At 39.2% G+C, this 17,837-nt stretch overlaps 1 protein-coding gene across 5 annotated transcripts in view; it reads right to left on the bottom strand.

Moving 5' to 3' along the window:
* The window catches only part of NBEA (neurobeachin), an 873,840-nt gene that overhangs the window by 487,176 nt on the left and 368,827 nt on the right, over positions 1 to 17,837 (bottom strand). For 4 of the 5 annotated variants that reach the window (XM_079778900.1, XM_079778901.1, XM_079778902.1 and 1 more), the window contains one exon: positions 102 to 229. The exons of the other annotated variant lie outside the window; for it this stretch is intronic. In XM_079778900.1, the coding sequence (XP_079635026.1) occupies positions 102 to 229 (128 nt within the window). The remainder of the gene's footprint in view (positions 1 to 101; positions 230 to 17,837) is intronic. 5 annotated transcript variants of the gene reach the window in all.

The raw sequence follows: 17,837 nt of genomic DNA, 5'->3' as shown, positions 1-17,837 counted from the left end.
TCCTTTGACAGTAAATTTTCCTCCAGAAGTACAAATTATGTCACGATTAATAGAAACATTATAGGAAACTAAAATAATTAGAATAGAGAGAGAAAGCATACCTTCTATCAATAGCTCTTGTCCATGACTGCCAAGAAGTGTACGAGATAGGAATGGGGCAAAGTCTACAAAAATTTCACGAAGAAGAGGAGCAACTTTTTCTAAAGCTCTTTCAAGTTTTGCAGTGATGCTGTTGAAATTAAGACATAAAGACTAGTAAATATAATTCAAAATAAAAAATGAAATAAACTTTTTATTTCTAAATTAAAACCTTTGAAAATAATAAAAGTTCAATCTAATCCACAGAATAATGTGTAGAAGGGACACGGTAAAATTTCACATCAATCATAAGGCTACTCCAAAGACTGCAGCTAAATTAGAATGACTATATGGTGAAAAGGATTTAGGGTTCTGTAACCTTTGAGGGCCACAAACACTATTCATAGTTCTAGAAGCTTTAAGAAAAGAAGTTCTCCATATATCTTTTTTTGTCTATCATTTTATCCCTAAAAGAAAAGTTTTTCAACACTTACTACATGGATCACTGTGCCAATTTCAAAGAATTAACTCTTGATCAAAAAATTCCCTCAAAAGCTAAACAAATAAGGGAATAATTAGAATTCAGTGTAATACAATTGAATTGCTTTGCTAAAGTAGGCATGTTCCATTTCATAAGCCCACTTAGTTGTATTTACCAAACTCAGTTCTCAAGCTTCATTTGTTCCAGAAGTCTGTTTGAGAAGCAATTTGTTAAAAAACCGAATCATTTTTTCCCCATTAAAAATAATGTAAATTGAATAAATTCATTCCAGATCCCCAAATGATTCCATGTTAACCTTCCTTATATATAGTACATGTCTAATGTACTGTTTAATTTATAAACACACACTTCTTTTCCTTAATTTATTGATCCACCCCCTACTAGCCTTAAAGGAATCCCTTTCACACTCCTTCCCGGGTGTCTTTCTGGAGGTCAATATGTAGCATCTTCACTTTTCACGTATCACTGCCTCTGAAATGCTGTCACCAGCTGACTGCTCTTCACTTATCCAAATCAACAAGTTTTTCTACCTCTTCAATTGCCTGTGATCATTGTTTCTTTCACATCTTTAGCAACATCAGCACTCTTGATGGCCTATTTATATTTTAAAATTGTGCTAAGCATCCATTTGGCTAGCAACAAAAGCAAAAAAGAAACACACACACAAATACACACAACAACAGAAAAAATATTCACAGCACAATATCCTGAGATGTTAACAAGAGAGGTTTAGAAATAAACTGACTCTGTTTTCTCCTTTGTTTGTGATGTGAGAAACACCTTTTGTCATGCTGATGTATCTGCATGAAAGGGTTGTCAGTCCAGTGCAAAGTTTGGTTCAACAACCAAGACATTATTTTCATGAACAACTTGGTCAAGAACCAAATTGTTTGAGATAGGAGACTTTCAAGAATGAAGGTTTAACTGTATATTGTTCACTATTAAGTTTTCAGTTATATGACCTTACATAAGCACCGTTTGATATTCTTAAAAACACTTTGAGTAGTACATGCAAAAAGAAGAAAAAAACATGTAAAAAATAATTCTACTCAGGCTAATACAGAAAGTGTTTTGGAGTAAGACTGCTTAGCCTGGAACGCCGGTTCTATCATAAGGTATCTAGATGACCTACACCTGAAAAATGAAAATGATCATAGTCACTAATTAGTGAGGATTAAATGAGCCAAGGCATGTAAAGTATATAGAAAAGTACCTGGACACAGTGAGAGATCAACAATAGTAGCTCTTCTAACAGCTATGTTAATTAAAAAACACATTTATTTACACTTACAAAATGTGATTTTGATGTATTTTAAAAATTCTCCCTTCCTCTCTCTGAAATCAATAAAAACATATTTTAAAAAACAACATTCAGTCTCAGACACTTTATACATAGAAATAATACACAGGTGCACTAGATGGGAAGTTTGCCCTACACAGTCTTGAGTGAGGTTTATAATCTTAACACTTTAGGAATTTCTTAATGTTTGGGAAAGTTCTTGGGCCCTAAACATAGAATTTGTCAACTCTAGGCTGAAATGCATTCTCTCAAGCTATCCATTTATCTCTCTCACTCTATATTTTTCCCTTCTCTTCATCACATTAACTATGGTTGGGATGTTATTTTGACTTTCGCTATTTTTCTTTTCTTTTTTTTAATATACTTTTATTGATTTCAGAAAGGAAGGGAGAGGGAGAGATAGAAACATCAATGATGGGTGAGAACCATTGACTGGCTGCCTCCTGCTTGCAAGTATCCAGTAACAAATAATAGACGGATACTGTTGCAGAAGCAGCCATAGCATAGAGAGCTTCTTTGAAGTATAGGATCAAAGGAAAGCCTAAAGACGAAGGTAAAATAGGAGCACCCAGTAAACATTCTGACAAACCAGCCCCTAGATTAACACAAGGAAAAGGTGGAGGAATTAAAAGCACTGAGAGTAACTAAAACAAGAAAACACAAACCTCCCTCAACTCCTGAGTAGAATGTCTTAAATCTCAATATTAAAGGCCTAGCATAAGATGAGTTGGGCCCATTTCCAGCATAAATAGTATGAATGTCAGTCACTACTGTTCCATATATAATGTCCAGTTGTCATTCAAAAAATATAAGACATACAAAGAAGAAAAATCAATGTAGTCAGAATCACAAACCAACAGAATCAGACTACAGATAAACCAGATTTTGGAACTATCAGACAAATAATTTAAAATAACTATAACATTTTAAGAGTTAATTAATTGTTGAAAAGATAGTCAACTTGCATAAACAGATGGGGAATTTCAGCACAAAGTAAGAAACTATAAAAAAGACACCATGCTACTAATTAAAAATACACTAAAAAAGACAATAATGTCTTCAATGGACTTATCAGTAGACTTCATAGCACCAAGGAAACAATCAGTGAATTAGAAAATAGTCCAATAAAAAAGACATATTAAAACAAATAGAGATTAACCCGACCAGTGTGGTTCAGTGGTTGAATGTCAACCTATGAACCAAGAGGTCCCTGGTTTGATTCCCAGCTGGACACACGCCCAGGTTGTCCACTTGATGCCCAGTAGGAGGCATGAGGAGACAGCGAATTGATGTTTCTCTCTCAGCGATGCTTCTATCTCTCTATCCCTCTCCCTTCCTCTCTCTCTAAAATCATTTTAAAAACACATATTAAAACAAATAGAGATTAACCAAAGAACTTATCTATAATAATAAAAGCGTAATATGTTAATTAGACTGGACAGCCAAACGATCTTCCGAACATCCTTCTGGACGACCTTCCAGATGACCACGCTATGACACCCACTGGTGCCAGGCCAGCCAAGGCAGGTGTGATGCAATTGGTCGGGGGCCCCGCCATCGCCCCATGATCACCCTGCAGAGGCCCAGGCCACCAGCCAGTGGGGCGATTGATCAATAGGGGAGGTTCCATGATCGCCCAAAGAGGGAGGCCCAGGCCACAAACCAATGGGCTGCGGTGGGTGGGCGGGGCCTCCCTCTATGGGGTGTGATCAATCTCATGATCGCCCTGCAGAGGAAGGCCGAGGCCGCGGCCGGCGGGGCAATTGATCAATCGGGGGTGGGGGGGTGGGGGGGGGAGGGGCTGGCTCCACGATCACTCCATGGGCTGTGGCGAGTGGGTGAGGCCTCGCTCTGCGGGGTTGATCCATCACAGAGCCCCGGCTGGGTGGGCGGGGCCTTCCTCTTTGGGGTGATTGATCGCGGGGCTCCCGGACTGTGAGAGGGCACAGGCCAGGCTGAGGGACGCCCCCCCCCCCCGCAGTGCACAAATTTTGTGCACCGGGTCTCTAGTATACATGTACCAGTATTCATACCTCATGGACACAAACAATAGTGTGGTGAAGGCCTGGGGTAGAGCAGGGGCTGAGTAGAGAGGGGTAAGGCGAGGGGGGGAGGCGGGCAGATGGGGGACATTTATAATACTGTCAACAATAAATTTTTTTTTAAAAGAGGAAAATATATGTATATATAATGAGACAGGGAGAGGTAGAGGGCAAGTGTATGCAAAAGCTATGGAACAGTACAAAATAGACTTATATTAATTTTATTAGAATCCCGGAGGGAAATGTGCTATGCTAAATAATGGCTGCCCAAAGATGACCAAACTATAAATCCTGGAACTTGTGAATAGGCTATGATTATTGGTGAAAAGGACTTTGCAAATGAAAATCATATTATATAAATAAAGATAGGGAGATTATCTGGTATTATATAGGTAGGCACAATCTAATCACAGGAACCCTAAAAAGTACAAAACTTTTTAGTTGGAGTCAGAGAGTTGTGACAGTGGAAGAAGGCAGAAAAGGTGTATCAGCAAGGGAAGTAGGGAGACACCAAGTATGAAAAGAATGTGATACATTGTCACTGGTTCTGAGTGTGAGGACTGGAAAAGAGACCCTAGGACCTAAGGGCCACTACAGGCTGACAGTCAACAAAAAATTACAATCGTAAGTCCTTTAGTTGTGTGAAACTGAATTCTGCCAACAACCTGAATGAACCTGATTAACTTCTACAGCCTCAAACAAGGAATGCAATAAGGAACACAAAAATCAGAACTTTAGCCTAGTATGACCTCTGTTGTACTTTTAACCAACAGAACATTGCATAATAAATGGGTATTGTTTTAGGCTGCAAGATGTGTGGCAAATTATTATGGTAGCAGTAAAAAACTAATACAAGAAAAGAGAAGATATAGCAGAAAAATGTGAAGAGATAATGAATGAGAATTTTCCAAAAATGACAAAGGCCCTTACACTGTGGATTCAAAAATCACACACACACACACACACACACACACACACACACACAAAAGCAGAATAAAAATTAATAACATAGATTTGTCACAATAAACTGTTGAAGCCCAAGTATAGAGCGAAACATCAAGAAAGCCATCAGAAAATAAAGACAGATTATAAAAAGGAACAATGATAAGAATGATATTCTCATTGGAAACTATGCAGGCCAGAAGACAATGAAATAAAATCTATTTCATAAAAATGTCAGCACAAGAAGGCAGGTCCAGAATGACAAAGTAGGAGGACACTGCTCAACCCCTCCCAAGAACACAATGAATGTACATCTATATTTAGAGCAACTCCTCCTGAGAGACAACTGAGAGACAATTGAACAGCTTCTGCACAGCAAACAAGAGAAAAAGACTGTATAGAGAAGGTTGGGGAACCACAGGAGTTACCTGGGAGGTGAAGAAACTATCCAGACCAGAGGAACTAGTGAGCACCACTGTTTACATTTCCCCTGCACTTGGCTAGTGTGTGGAAGCTCCATTCAGCTCTCTGGCTGACCTGCAGGACTACTGTAGCGTGTCCCCAGCCACCGCCCTCAGAACTAGATCTGACAGGAAGAGGAGGGTCCCATAGCTCCTGAACAAGGGGCTCGGCAATACAGAGACTGACCCAGCTGGTACAGCAGGGCACTGCTGTGTGCAGCCCACAGGCCGCATGTGCACACATGGTTCCCCTCCTGAAGTGAGGGTGCAGTTAGCAAACTGCTGTGGTACCCACACACAGATCGGCCCTTTTCAGAGAAAGTACGGAAATAGTGGGCACTACCGCACTCACACATGGGGCTGTCCTGCTCACAGATGATGCAGAACAAGCAAAATGCAGCAATGTATACACAGGGGGTGGCCCTATCCTCACAAAGCGAGGAAGTAACATAACGTACGGGACCCGCAGACAGGGATGCTCTGTGCAGTGATAGTGGGGCACTGATGTGCGCACACATGAGGTTGCCTGCCTGGCAAGGGTGCGGAACTAGCAGAGTACGGTGATGTGCACACACGGAACTGCCCCGTTCAGAGAAAGCGAGGAGCCAGTGAGGCACTGCAGAGAGTGCACTCAGAGCAAGCCTGCCTAGACCTGGCTCAGGAAGCAGACAATTAACGCAGCAAGGCATACCTTGTGCACAGGGGGCGGCCAACCTGGATCCAAAAGGGCAGGAAGCACTCTCACACAGGCTGCTCCACCTAGAACCAACTTCCTCTGACCAGGTGGCACACCAAGCAATGCACACCATTTCACCAACTACAACTGGCCTGCCACACCATCCAGCAGCAAGTATATTTGAAGAAATAATGGCTGAAAACATTCTTAATCTGAGGTAGGAAACACATTAATGTCCAAGAAGCACAGAGATGAACCCAAAGAGACCTACACAAAGACATATGTATTCAATATAGCAAAACTTAGCCCGGCCAGTGTTGCTCAGTGGTTGAGCACCAACCTATGAAACAGGAGATCACAGTTTGATTCTCAGGCAGGGCACATGCCCAGGTTGTGGGCTTGATCCCCAATAGGGGGCATGCAGGAGGCAGCCAATCAATGATCCTCTCTCATCACTGATGTTTCTCTCTCCCTCTCCTTTTCTCTCTGAAATCAATAAAAATTTATAAAAATATTTTTTAAAAATATGGCAAAAGTTAAAAAATAAGATACAATCTTGAAAACTTCAAGAAGGAAACAAGTCATATACAAGGGAAAGCCCATCAGGCTACCAGCTGATTTCTCAGCAACAACTTTACAGGCCAGAGGAAATGACAGGAAATATTTAAAGTGCTAAGGAAAGGTTATCTTTCAGAACTGAAGGAGAGAGAAAGAGTTTTTCAGACAGGTGAAAACTAAAGGAGTTCACCACCATTATACTTGCTTTACAATAAATGTTAGTGTTTTCTTTATGCAGAAAAGAAAAGGCTTTAACCACAAATAAGACAGAAAAGAATCAACCACTTACTGTAAAAAAAGATACAATAAATGTCTAAAGAAAAAGTAGCAAAATTAACTATAACTGTTACTAGGCTGTAAGGAGCCAGGTCAAATCCAGGGCAAGTGGAACAGAGAAACTGAAACAAGAAAAGTTAAAACAAGGCCAAAGAGTGTGGGCAATTTGCAGCCAGCTTGAAAATAACAAGCCATTATCTTCCCCAGCCAAGAACACTTGGGAGCAAATGGTTAAAAGCCTCCTAGCTAGAGAATGCAGGAAAGGAGAGGAGAGGGGAAAGGGAAAAAAAAAAAAGGGGGGGGGGGTGCAGTTTTACTCTCTAAGCAAAAAAGCCAGTAGTCACAAGGTGTGGCCAGATAAAGTTGCCAGGTGCTTCTCATGAATTCTGGGAAGGCCACAACAAAGTAAAAGGGCACCTTGAGAATTAATCTGTACCGAAATATTCAGCAGAGGAATTTTGAGACCTATAGACGCCTTGGACTGCCACCAAACTCACTCTTCAGGTAAGAGCCTGTCTGAGCTTCATAAGCCAGATGTATAGGTTTGCTTGCCTTGCTTCTTTAATAAAGGCACATGCTCTAATTGCTTCGATAAAATTGGCTTAATCAAACACAATCAAGGTCTCGCATATTAATTCATTTATATGTGAAGACAAGGATCGAGGTTTTTGAGCTTAGGGAGAGCCCTTTCCCTCCAACTCAGGGAGGATAACACATTTTCTGGGGTCTTTACGCTGCCTCTAACATAACTACAATAAATAGTCAGGAATACACAAAACAAAGAAATATGAAACATGATGTCAAACACATAAAGAGTGGTGGGAGAAATACTTGAAATTAACCAATTACCAGCTTCAAATAGACTGCTGTAAATATAGATCAGTATGTATGAACCTTATGGTAAACATAAACCAAAACCTACCAAAAATACAGAACAATAAAGGAACCTAATCAAAACACTAAAGAAAATCACCAAATTCAAATAGAACAACAAAGGAACAGAGAACAACAATAACAAATTGTCAATTAACAAAATGGCAATAAGCACATACTTATCAATAATTACTCTAGCCCAGCCAGCATGGCTCAACGGTTGAGTGTCACACTATGAACTAGAAGGTCACGGTTCAATTCCCAATCAGGGTACATGCCCAGGTTATGGGCTCATTCCATGGTGTAGGGCATATAGGAAGCAGCCAATCAATGATTCTGTCTCATCATTGCTGTTTCTCTCTCTCTCTCTCTCTCTCTCTCTCCCTTCCTCTCTGAAATTAATAAAAATATATTAGAAAATAATTAGTTTAAATGTAAAGAAACTAAATGCTCCAATCAAAAGACAAAGGGTGTCAGAAAGGATTTCAATCTACAGGTTGCTTAAAAAGACTCACTTTAGAAAGGCACACAGACTGAAAGTGAAGGGATGGATAAAGATAGTCCATGCAAATAAAAATGAAAAGAAAGATGAGGTAGCAATACTCATATAAGACAAAATAGACTTTAAAACAAAGAATCTAAAAAAGAAACAAAAAAGGACATTATATAAAGGAGTCAATCCAGGAAGAGGATATAACTATTATAAATATCTATGTACCCAAAAGGAAGAGAAAAAGAACAAAACCCAGCCTACACCCTCTCCAATCTGGGATCCCTCTCACAATCCAGGACTGCTGGCTCCCAACTGCTCGCCTGCCTGCCTTCCTGATTTCCCCTAACTGCTTCTGCCTGACAGCCTGATCACCCCCTAACCACTCCAATGCCAGCCTAATTGATGTCTAACTGTTCCGCTGCCAGCCTGTTTGCCCCCAAATGCCCTCCCCTGCTGGCCATCATGTGTCCACATGGGGGATCCATATAGTGTGTTGGAGTGATGGTCAATCTGCATATTACTCTTTTATTAGATAGGATAGAGGCCTGGTGCATGGGTGGGGGCCAGCTGGTTTGCCCTGAAGGGTGTCCTGGATCAGGATGGGGGTTCCCTTGGGGCGTGGGGCGGCCTGAGTGAGGGGCCTGTGGTGGTTTGCAGGCCAGCCACACTCCCTGGCAACCCAAGTGGAGGACCTGGTATCTGGAATTTATTTACCTTCTACAATTGAAACTTTGTAGCCTGGAGCGGAGCCAAGCCTGCTGCTCGCTCCGTGGCCAGCAGCCATTTCTGTTGGGGTTTGTGTATATCTTCTATAATTGAAACTTTGTAGCCTTACACGGAGGCCTGGGATGGCTAGGGTGTGCGGAAAGCAGGGGGCAACCCTAGCCTCCTGCTCTTTCCAGCTCCGTGGCTGCTGCCATTTCTGTTTGGATTTGTTTACCTTCTATAATTGAAACTTTGTAGCCTTGAGTGGAGGCTTAGGCCTGCAACGGCATGCGGAAAGCTTGGCTTCCTTTGTTACCAGGGAAACCCAAGCCTCCCTCCTGCTCTCTGTGGCTGTAGCCATCTTGGTTGGGTTTATTTGCATACTCGCTCTGATTGGCTGGTGGGCGTGGCTTGTGCATGTAGCAGAGTGATGGTTAATTTGCATATTATTCTTTTATTAGGTAGGACTAGAGGCCCGGTGCATGAAATTCATGCACAGGTTGGGGGTGTCCCTCAGCCAGACCTGCACCCTCTCCAATACAGGACCCCTCAGGGGATGTCCAACTGCCCTCTCAAAATCAGGGACCGCTGGCTCCTAACCGCTCACCTGTCTGCCTGCCTGATCTCCCCTAACTCCTCTGCCTGCCTGATCACCCCTAACTGCCCTCCCCTGCTGGCCTGATCACCCCTAACTGCTCTCCCCTGCTGGCCTGATCACCCCTATCTGCTCTCCCCTGCTGGCCCAATCGCCTCTAACTGCTCTCCCCTACCGGCCTGATCGCCCCAAACTGCCTCTGCCTCAGCCCCCACCATAGTGGCTTTGTCCGGAAGGATGTCTGGAAGACGTCTGGTCTAATTAGACTATTACCCTTTTATTAGTATAGAGGCCCCATGCACAAAAATTCGTGCATTTGGGGGGGTCCATTAGCCATGCCTGTGCCCTCTCGCAGTCTGGGACCCCTCGGGGGATGTCCAACTATCAGCTTAAGCCCGCACCCCGCAGCCAGAAAGCCTTAGTGCTGCTACGAAGGCGGGAGAGGCTCCTGCCAACTCACTTTGCTCACAGCCATGAGCCCGGCTTGTGGCTGAGCAGAGCTCCCCCCGTGGGAGCGTACTGACCACAAGGGGGCAGCTCCTGCATTGAGCGTCTGCCCAATGGTGGTCAGTGCATGTCATAGTGACCCGTCATTCCTGGTTGTTCTGGCGTTAGGGTCAATTTGCATATTACCATTTTATTATATAGGACTAGAGGCCCAGTGCACGAAATTCGTGCATGGGGGGCGGGGACCCTCAGCCCGGCCTGCACCCTCTCACAATCCGGGACCACTGGCTCCTAAACACTCACCTGCCTGCCTGCCTTATTGCCCCTAACCCCTCTGCCTGTCTGCCTGATCGCCTCTAACCACTTGCCTGCCTGCCTGCCTGATCACCCCTAACCACTTGCCTGTCTGCCTGATTGCCCCTAACTGCTCGCCTGCCTGCCTGATTGCCTCTAACCCCCTAACCACCTCTGCCTTGGCCCCTGACACCGCAGCTTCGTCCAGAAGGACATCCGGAATTACATCTGGAAGGTTGTTCAGCTGTCTGGTCTAATTAGCATATTACACTTTTATTATTATAGACTAGAGGCCTAGTGCACGAAATTCATGCACTGGGGGTGGGGGTGGGGCTCAGCCTGGCCTGTGCCCTCTCGTAGTCCGGGACCCTAGGGGGATGTCAGCTTGCCAGCTTAGGACTGCTCCTAAAGAGTGAGCCTAAGCCAGCAGTTGCACATCCCTCTCGCAGTCTGGCACCCCTCGCTCCTTACCTAAGCTGGCAGTCAAGAGGCTCCCACCACCGCCACTGCACTCGCCAGCCATGAGTCCGGCTTCTGGCTGAGCGGCGCTCCCCCTGTGGGAGTGCACTGACCACCAGGGGGCAGTTCCTGCATTGAGTGTCTGCCCCCTGGTGGTCAGTGCACATCATAGTGACCAGTCGTTCTGCCATAGTGGTTGCTTAGGCTTTTATTATATAGACAGTTTTGGAAGACTTAGCCACAGCAATCAGACAAGAAAAAGAAAAAGGCATCCAAATTAGAAGGGTTCTTAAGAAAAACTGTCAATATTTGCAATTGGCATGGTACTATATATGAAAAACATTAAACAACCTACCAAAGAATTAACATAATATATGAACTCAGTAATGTAACAGGATATAAAATTAATGTGCATAAATTCATTACATTTCTATACACTAATAAGTGATCAGGAGAAATTATGAAAATAATGCCATCTGCAATTGTAGCAAAAAGAATAAAACACCTGGAAATAAATTTAATTAAGGAGGTGAAAAACCCGTACTCTGAAAACTATAAGACTATAAAAAAGAAACTGAAGAGGACACAAATAAATGGAAGGATATACCATAGGGTATATGGGTTAACATGGATCATGGACTAAAAGTATTAATATTATTAAAATGACCATACTATCAAAATCAACCTACAGATTAAATGCAATTCCTGTCAAAATACCAATGCCATTCTTTTCAGAACTAGGACAAATAATCCAAAATGTATGGAATAACAAAAGACCACAAATAGCTTAAGCAATCTTGAGAAAGAAGAACAAAGTCAGAGGTATCACACTCCCTGATTTCAAACTATACTACAAAGCTATAATAATCAAAACAATATGGTGCTTGCACAAAAATAGACACAAAGATCAACGGAACAGAATTAGAGAGCCCAGAAATAAACTCTAGATTCTATGGTCAATTAATCTACAAAAAAAGAATGAAAAATTATACTAAGGAGAAATTATAGTCTTTTCAATAAATGGTACTGGGAAAACTGGACAGATATATGCAAGAAAATGAAACTGGACCACATTCTTACACTGCGTATAAAAGTAAATTCAGTATTGATTAAAGACTTAAATAGAAGAAACAAAAAAACTCCTAGAAGAAAACGTAGGTAGTTAACTATTGTACATAAGTCTTAGTAATGCCTTTTTGGATATGTCCCCTCAAGCAAGGGAAACAAACGCAAAAATAAACAAGTGGGACTTCCTCAAACTAAAAAGCTTCTGCTCAGCAAGGGAAACCATTAACAAAACAAAAAGACAACCTACCAAATGGAAGAATATATTCACAAATGATAGGTAAAATAAGGAGTTGATATACAAAATGTAATAAGGAATTCATACAACTTAATAACAAAAAATAAATAATTTAATAAAAAATGGGAAGATATTCAGAGACATTTCTCCAAAGAAGACATATAAATTGCCAACAGACATATGAAAAATGATCAACATCACTAATCATCAGGAAAATGAAAATCAAAAGCACAGTGAGGTATCACCTCACACTGTCAGAATGGCTATTATCAAAAAGTAAACTAATAAGATGTTAAAGAGGATGAGAAGAAAAGGGAAACCATTGTACAGTATCAATGGGTCTTCAAAATGCTTTAGTTACTATGGAAAACAGCATGGAGATTCCTAAAAATAAAATACAATTAATATAATATTCAGCAATTTCTCTTCTAGGTATTTATTGGCAGAAAATGAAAACACTAATTCGAAAAGATATATGCATCCCTATGTTCACTGAAGCATTATTTGCAATATCGAAGATATAAAAGCAACCCAGATGTCTATCAGCATATGAATGGATAAAGAAGGTATTACTCAACAATAAAGAAAGTGATATCTTGCCATTTGCAACAACAGGGATAGACCTAGAGAGTATTTTGATAAGTGAAATAAGTCAGACAGAGAAAGACAGATACTGTATTATTTCACATATGTGAAATCTACAAAACAAACAAGCAAAACAAAAACTCATGCAAACAGAGATCAAACTAATAGTTGCCTGAGGGGTGGGGGAGCGGGAAGAGGGATGGGTGAAAAAGGTGAAGGGGAATAAAGTCAACAATACTATAATAAGTTTGCACAGTGACAGATTACTAGACTTAGTGTACTGTTACATTTGTAAGGTATATAAATGTCAAATCACTATATTACATACCTAAAACACATATAATACTGCATACCAACTGTACTTAAAAATAAAAAATATCGCCAAAACTGGTTTGTCTCAGTGGATAGAGCGTCGGCCAGGTTCGATTCCGGTCAAGGGCATGTACCTTGGTTGCGGGCACATCCCCAGTGGGGAGTGTGCAGGAGGCAGCTGATCGATGTTTCTATCTCATCGATGTTTCTAACTCTCTATCCCTCTCCCTTCCTCTCTGTAAAAAATCAATAAAATATATTTAAAAATAAAATAAATAAATAAATAAATAAATAATATCACCCCCATAATTCTCTTCCTAGTAAAAAATATCTTTCAAAATTTAAGGTAAAATAGAACTTTTTTCAAACAAACAAAATCTGAAAGTATTTATATAAGTTCACTTTTATTATAAGAACTTTTTAAAAAATTCTCAACCAGCTATAATTTTCCCATTGATTTTTAGACAGTGAATGGGAGAGGAGGGGAGGGGAGAAGAGAGAAGGAGACATTGATTGTTTGGTTGCCTCCCGTGTCTAGGGATCAAACCTGCAACCCAGGTACAGGACCTTGACCCAGAATCAAACCCTCGACTCTTTGGTCAGAGGGCTGATGCTCATCATGGAGGCAAACTAGGCAGGGCTATTATAAGACCTTTTAGAGGAAGTTCTTCAAGTATAAGAACTATGATACCTGACATAAACTTATATTCATACAAACAAATTAAAGGGCTAGAAATGATAAATATAAAAATAAATATAAAATTAATTTTTAATTGCTATATAGATAATGGACTACTCAGAGTAAAAACAATAGTGATGTACTGTTTCTCAATGAGACATGTCAAATGTATGACAAAATTAACACAAAGGATGGGAAAGAGTACTTAATGGTAAACTATTTTAAGATTCTTATACTACACATGGAACAGTAAAATAATGTTAAAGATTAACTACAGTAATTTAAAGACTTCTGGAGTAAGCCCTAGGTAACCCCTGAAAATATTTGAAAGATAAACAAAAAAGCCAATATTAGGGAAAAACTATATAAAAATACTCCATTAACATAGAAGAAGGCACAGTAAGGGAAAATTGAAAGTAAAAGATAGATGGAAAACAATATTTTTTAGAAAACAAGTAGCAAGTTGATAGATATGAATGTAACCATATCAGTAACTCTATTAAATATAAATTATGTAAAAACATTAGTTAAAATATAAACTGTAAAATTGATATCAAAAATAAAAAGCAGGGTCTATTGACTGCCGCACTTCAGAGGGAAGGCAGGAGAGGGTGGGTGGGAAGAAAGCAACCAATGAACTTGCATGCATATATGCATAACCCATAGACACAGACAATGGGGTAGTGAAGGCCTGGAGTGGGGGACAGGGGCGGGATGGAAGAGGGCAATGGGGGAAAAAGGAGGACATATGTAATACTTTCAACAATAAAGATTTAAACAAACAAACAAATAAATAATAAAGCATTATTCCTATGAAAGTTAAAAAAAGTTTTATTATTGTTGTTTTAAAAATATATAGAGATAAGTTTAAAGAAAAGGAAGGACATATTCCAACTAAAAAGGCCTGTGTTCTTCGTTTTAATAGATCTATTTGGTCACGGGCATGATGCATTTTGATTACCAATGGTTTAATGAGTATAGTTTAAATATTGTTTAAAATGCCTATAATTAATCTACTACAAAATTTACTATAAGAAGGTTTTAAATTGGTTCTGTTTTAATGTTTCACTGTGTGCAACCATTCCTTTAAAACCAACAAAAAGAATAAAATAATCTAAACACTAAAAAAAAGAGGAAAAGACAGTGTTTTTCTCAAGATCAGCTAGTTGATAGAGCGTCGGCCTGCGGACTGAAGGGTCCCGGGTTCGATTCCGGCCAAGGGCACATGCCTGGGTTGCGGGCTCGATCCCCAGTGGGGGGTGTGCAGGAGGCAGCCAATCAGTGATTCTCATCGTTGATGTTTCTATCTCTCTATCCCTCTCCCTCTCTAAAATTAATAAAATAAAATAAAAAAGAAAAAAAAAGAAAAAAAAAGAGGAAAAGGAAGGACAAAGAAATATCATTAAAATCCTAATATAAAGAAAGCCAGAGTAAGGAGCTGAAAATATTTAATTGGATGTGATAGTGATGTAAAAACTTACATCATTCTTAACTACATTTTTTCTGAGTTGAAAATGTGAGAAAATTAACTTTGCCCATGATATAATTACAGGACAGAATGAATATAACATAATCCCATTGAAAGAAGTGATTAAAGAACACTGAACCATTCAATACATATAATCAATCTAATTTAGAAAAAAAATAGACTAGCAATATAAAAACAATTTGGAGTCCCACCTTTCCTAGTCTGATCCTCCTGCTTAGAACAACTACAAGAGCTGGACAAAAACCAAACCAAAACAAAATCACCTATTAAGGGCAATGGAAAATAAAGATAGCATCCCTTTATTTGACCACAATCCTAAAAAAAAAAAAAAAGAAACCCTAACGAGGTGATTTTGGCATTTGGGCCACTTTTATCTTATAGACATGTTTTTGAAAGAAGCAGTTCAATGTCTTAGTAGTTGAACAAAAATGTTAACACACGTATGGGGAAAAAGAAGTTCAGGGGCCAAGAGGGAGGAAGCGCTTAGAAAAAGCTCATGATTCAAGGGGGGACTCTGTGGAATCACACCCTAGAGTAGTGGTGAACCAGAAAATTACTGCTCTATCACCTTGATTGCATTATGTCATGTAGTATTCTAATGCCTATCAAAAGCAAACATAATTGCAGTTAAACAATATAAATAAATGATCTCAGAAAAGTTAATTTAAAAACTAAATACAGAAAAATATACAAATACAAAATATTAAAATTCTCAGAATAACTCAAGTAAGAAACATATGACTTCAACATGGAACAGTAAACACTGTTACTGAAAAAATTTTAAGAAAAATTAAAGAAATTGAAGGGCTATATGAGATGTTTATAGTTTGGAAGTCACAATCTTTAGGGAGATTTATAGATGCAGTATAACTCCAAATACAATAGATCTATAAATCCCATTCCTTGCCAAAACCACAACAAATTGTTTTTAACTTGTATATTAGCAAATTAATTCTAAAATCTAAACAAATGCAAAGAATCAAGAATAGCTTAAACTTTCTTGAAAAAGAGGACAAGGTTGAAAAGACCTTACTCAACAAGATATTCATTTTATTTTTTTTAATATGTTCTTATTGATATTTAGAGAGACAGGAAGGGAGAGAAGGATAGATAGATAGAAACATTGATGAGAGGAACATCATTGATCGGCTGCCTCCTGCACACCCCTACACTGGGGATCCAGCCTGCAAACCGGGCATGTAACCTGATCGGGAATCGAACTGGTCACCTCTTTGTTCCTGGGTCAATGCTCAACTGCTGAGCTACACCAGCCAGGCAAGATATTCATCTTAATTAAACACTATAAGTAATTATGGCATTATGGCACAAGGATAGACAGACAAATGTGGTGCAACTGATTGCTAAACAAGAGTCTAGTATATAGGGATACTTGATTTGTGACAAAAGTGGCAGAGGATGGGGGAAAGAAGAGTTTTCTTGTTTTGTTTTTTCATATAAATGGTGCTGGGTCATCTTGACATCCATATTATTCCCATCCTCATTAAATTCAAAAAACTTAATTCCACATGAAAGATACATCTAAGTATAAAAAACAAGAAGGTAAGGTAGGAAAAATGTACGCAAAGATATCACCTACAACAGAAAAAGCACTAACAAACAAAACTAGATAAACTGTTTGATTAAAATTTACAATTTCCATATGATCAAAACAGATCATATAAAGCAACAAAATAGATTAGATAGATAGATAGATGGATAGATAGATAGATAGATAGATAGACCATAAATAGACAGATTGACAGATACCATAATCATCACAGGGCTCAATTTAAAAATGCATAAAGAACCTTTAAAAATAATAAAAAGAAGATAAGTAACTGCATTTTTTAATCAAAAAAGGACTTCAACAGGTAAATTACAAAAGAGGAAAATGAAAGACCAATAAATATATAAGAGAGTGCTCAACTTCATTAATCATCAGGAAAATGCAAACTAAAAATACAATGGAACATCACTATACTTCTACCAAAATGGTGCAAATATAAGATTGATAATACTAAGCATTGTTAAAGATGTGAATAAATATGAACTCTCATATGCTGCTGCTGAGTAAACTTACATAGCCACTTTAGAAAACCAACTAGCATTATCTAATACAATTGAACTTGCACAAATACTATGAATCAGAAATACTACTCCATGTTATTTACCCAAAAGGTATACATACAAATGTGAAATCCAACTAAAAGTAGCAGCACAAGCAGCACTGCTATGTAAAACATAGCATTATTTGTAATAGCCCCAAACTAGAAAATTCCAATGACTATCATCAGTGAGATAGATTAATAAATTGTAATGTTTTTGTAATTTTATTCCCACAAAAGAATAAAAATGGAATAAAAATAAACAAACTTTTGCTATATACAACATGGATGAATCTCATAAACATAATGTTGAACAAAAGAAGCCAGAGACAAAAGAATACATACTGTACAATCCATTTATATAAAATTCAAAAAATACAAAACTAACGTAGTATTAAAAGTCAGGATAGTGAATCTGAAGGGGAGCAAGAATAGTGTAAAGAAAAAGAGCACAATGTTGGGCTATTGGGATACTAGTAACATTCTACTTTTGGATTTTGGTGATGGTAATATGAGTGTGTTCATTTGTTCATTGAGCATTTGTGTAATACTTGAATTAAAAATGTGAATACATACATGTACCTTCGTGTGTGTGTGTGTGTGTGTGACTCCAAGAATGTAGGCCAGTCTCTTCTAGGAATGCTCTTTGATATGCTACTAAGC

This window comes from Cnephaeus nilssonii (assembly GCF_951640355.1).
Source record: "Cnephaeus nilssonii genome assembly, chromosome: 8".
Taxonomy (NCBI): domain Eukaryota; kingdom Metazoa; phylum Chordata; class Mammalia; order Chiroptera; family Vespertilionidae; genus Cnephaeus; species Cnephaeus nilssonii.
The sequence above is the reverse complement of the archived record's forward strand: the minus strand, read 5'-3'. Positions and strand labels throughout refer to the sequence as shown.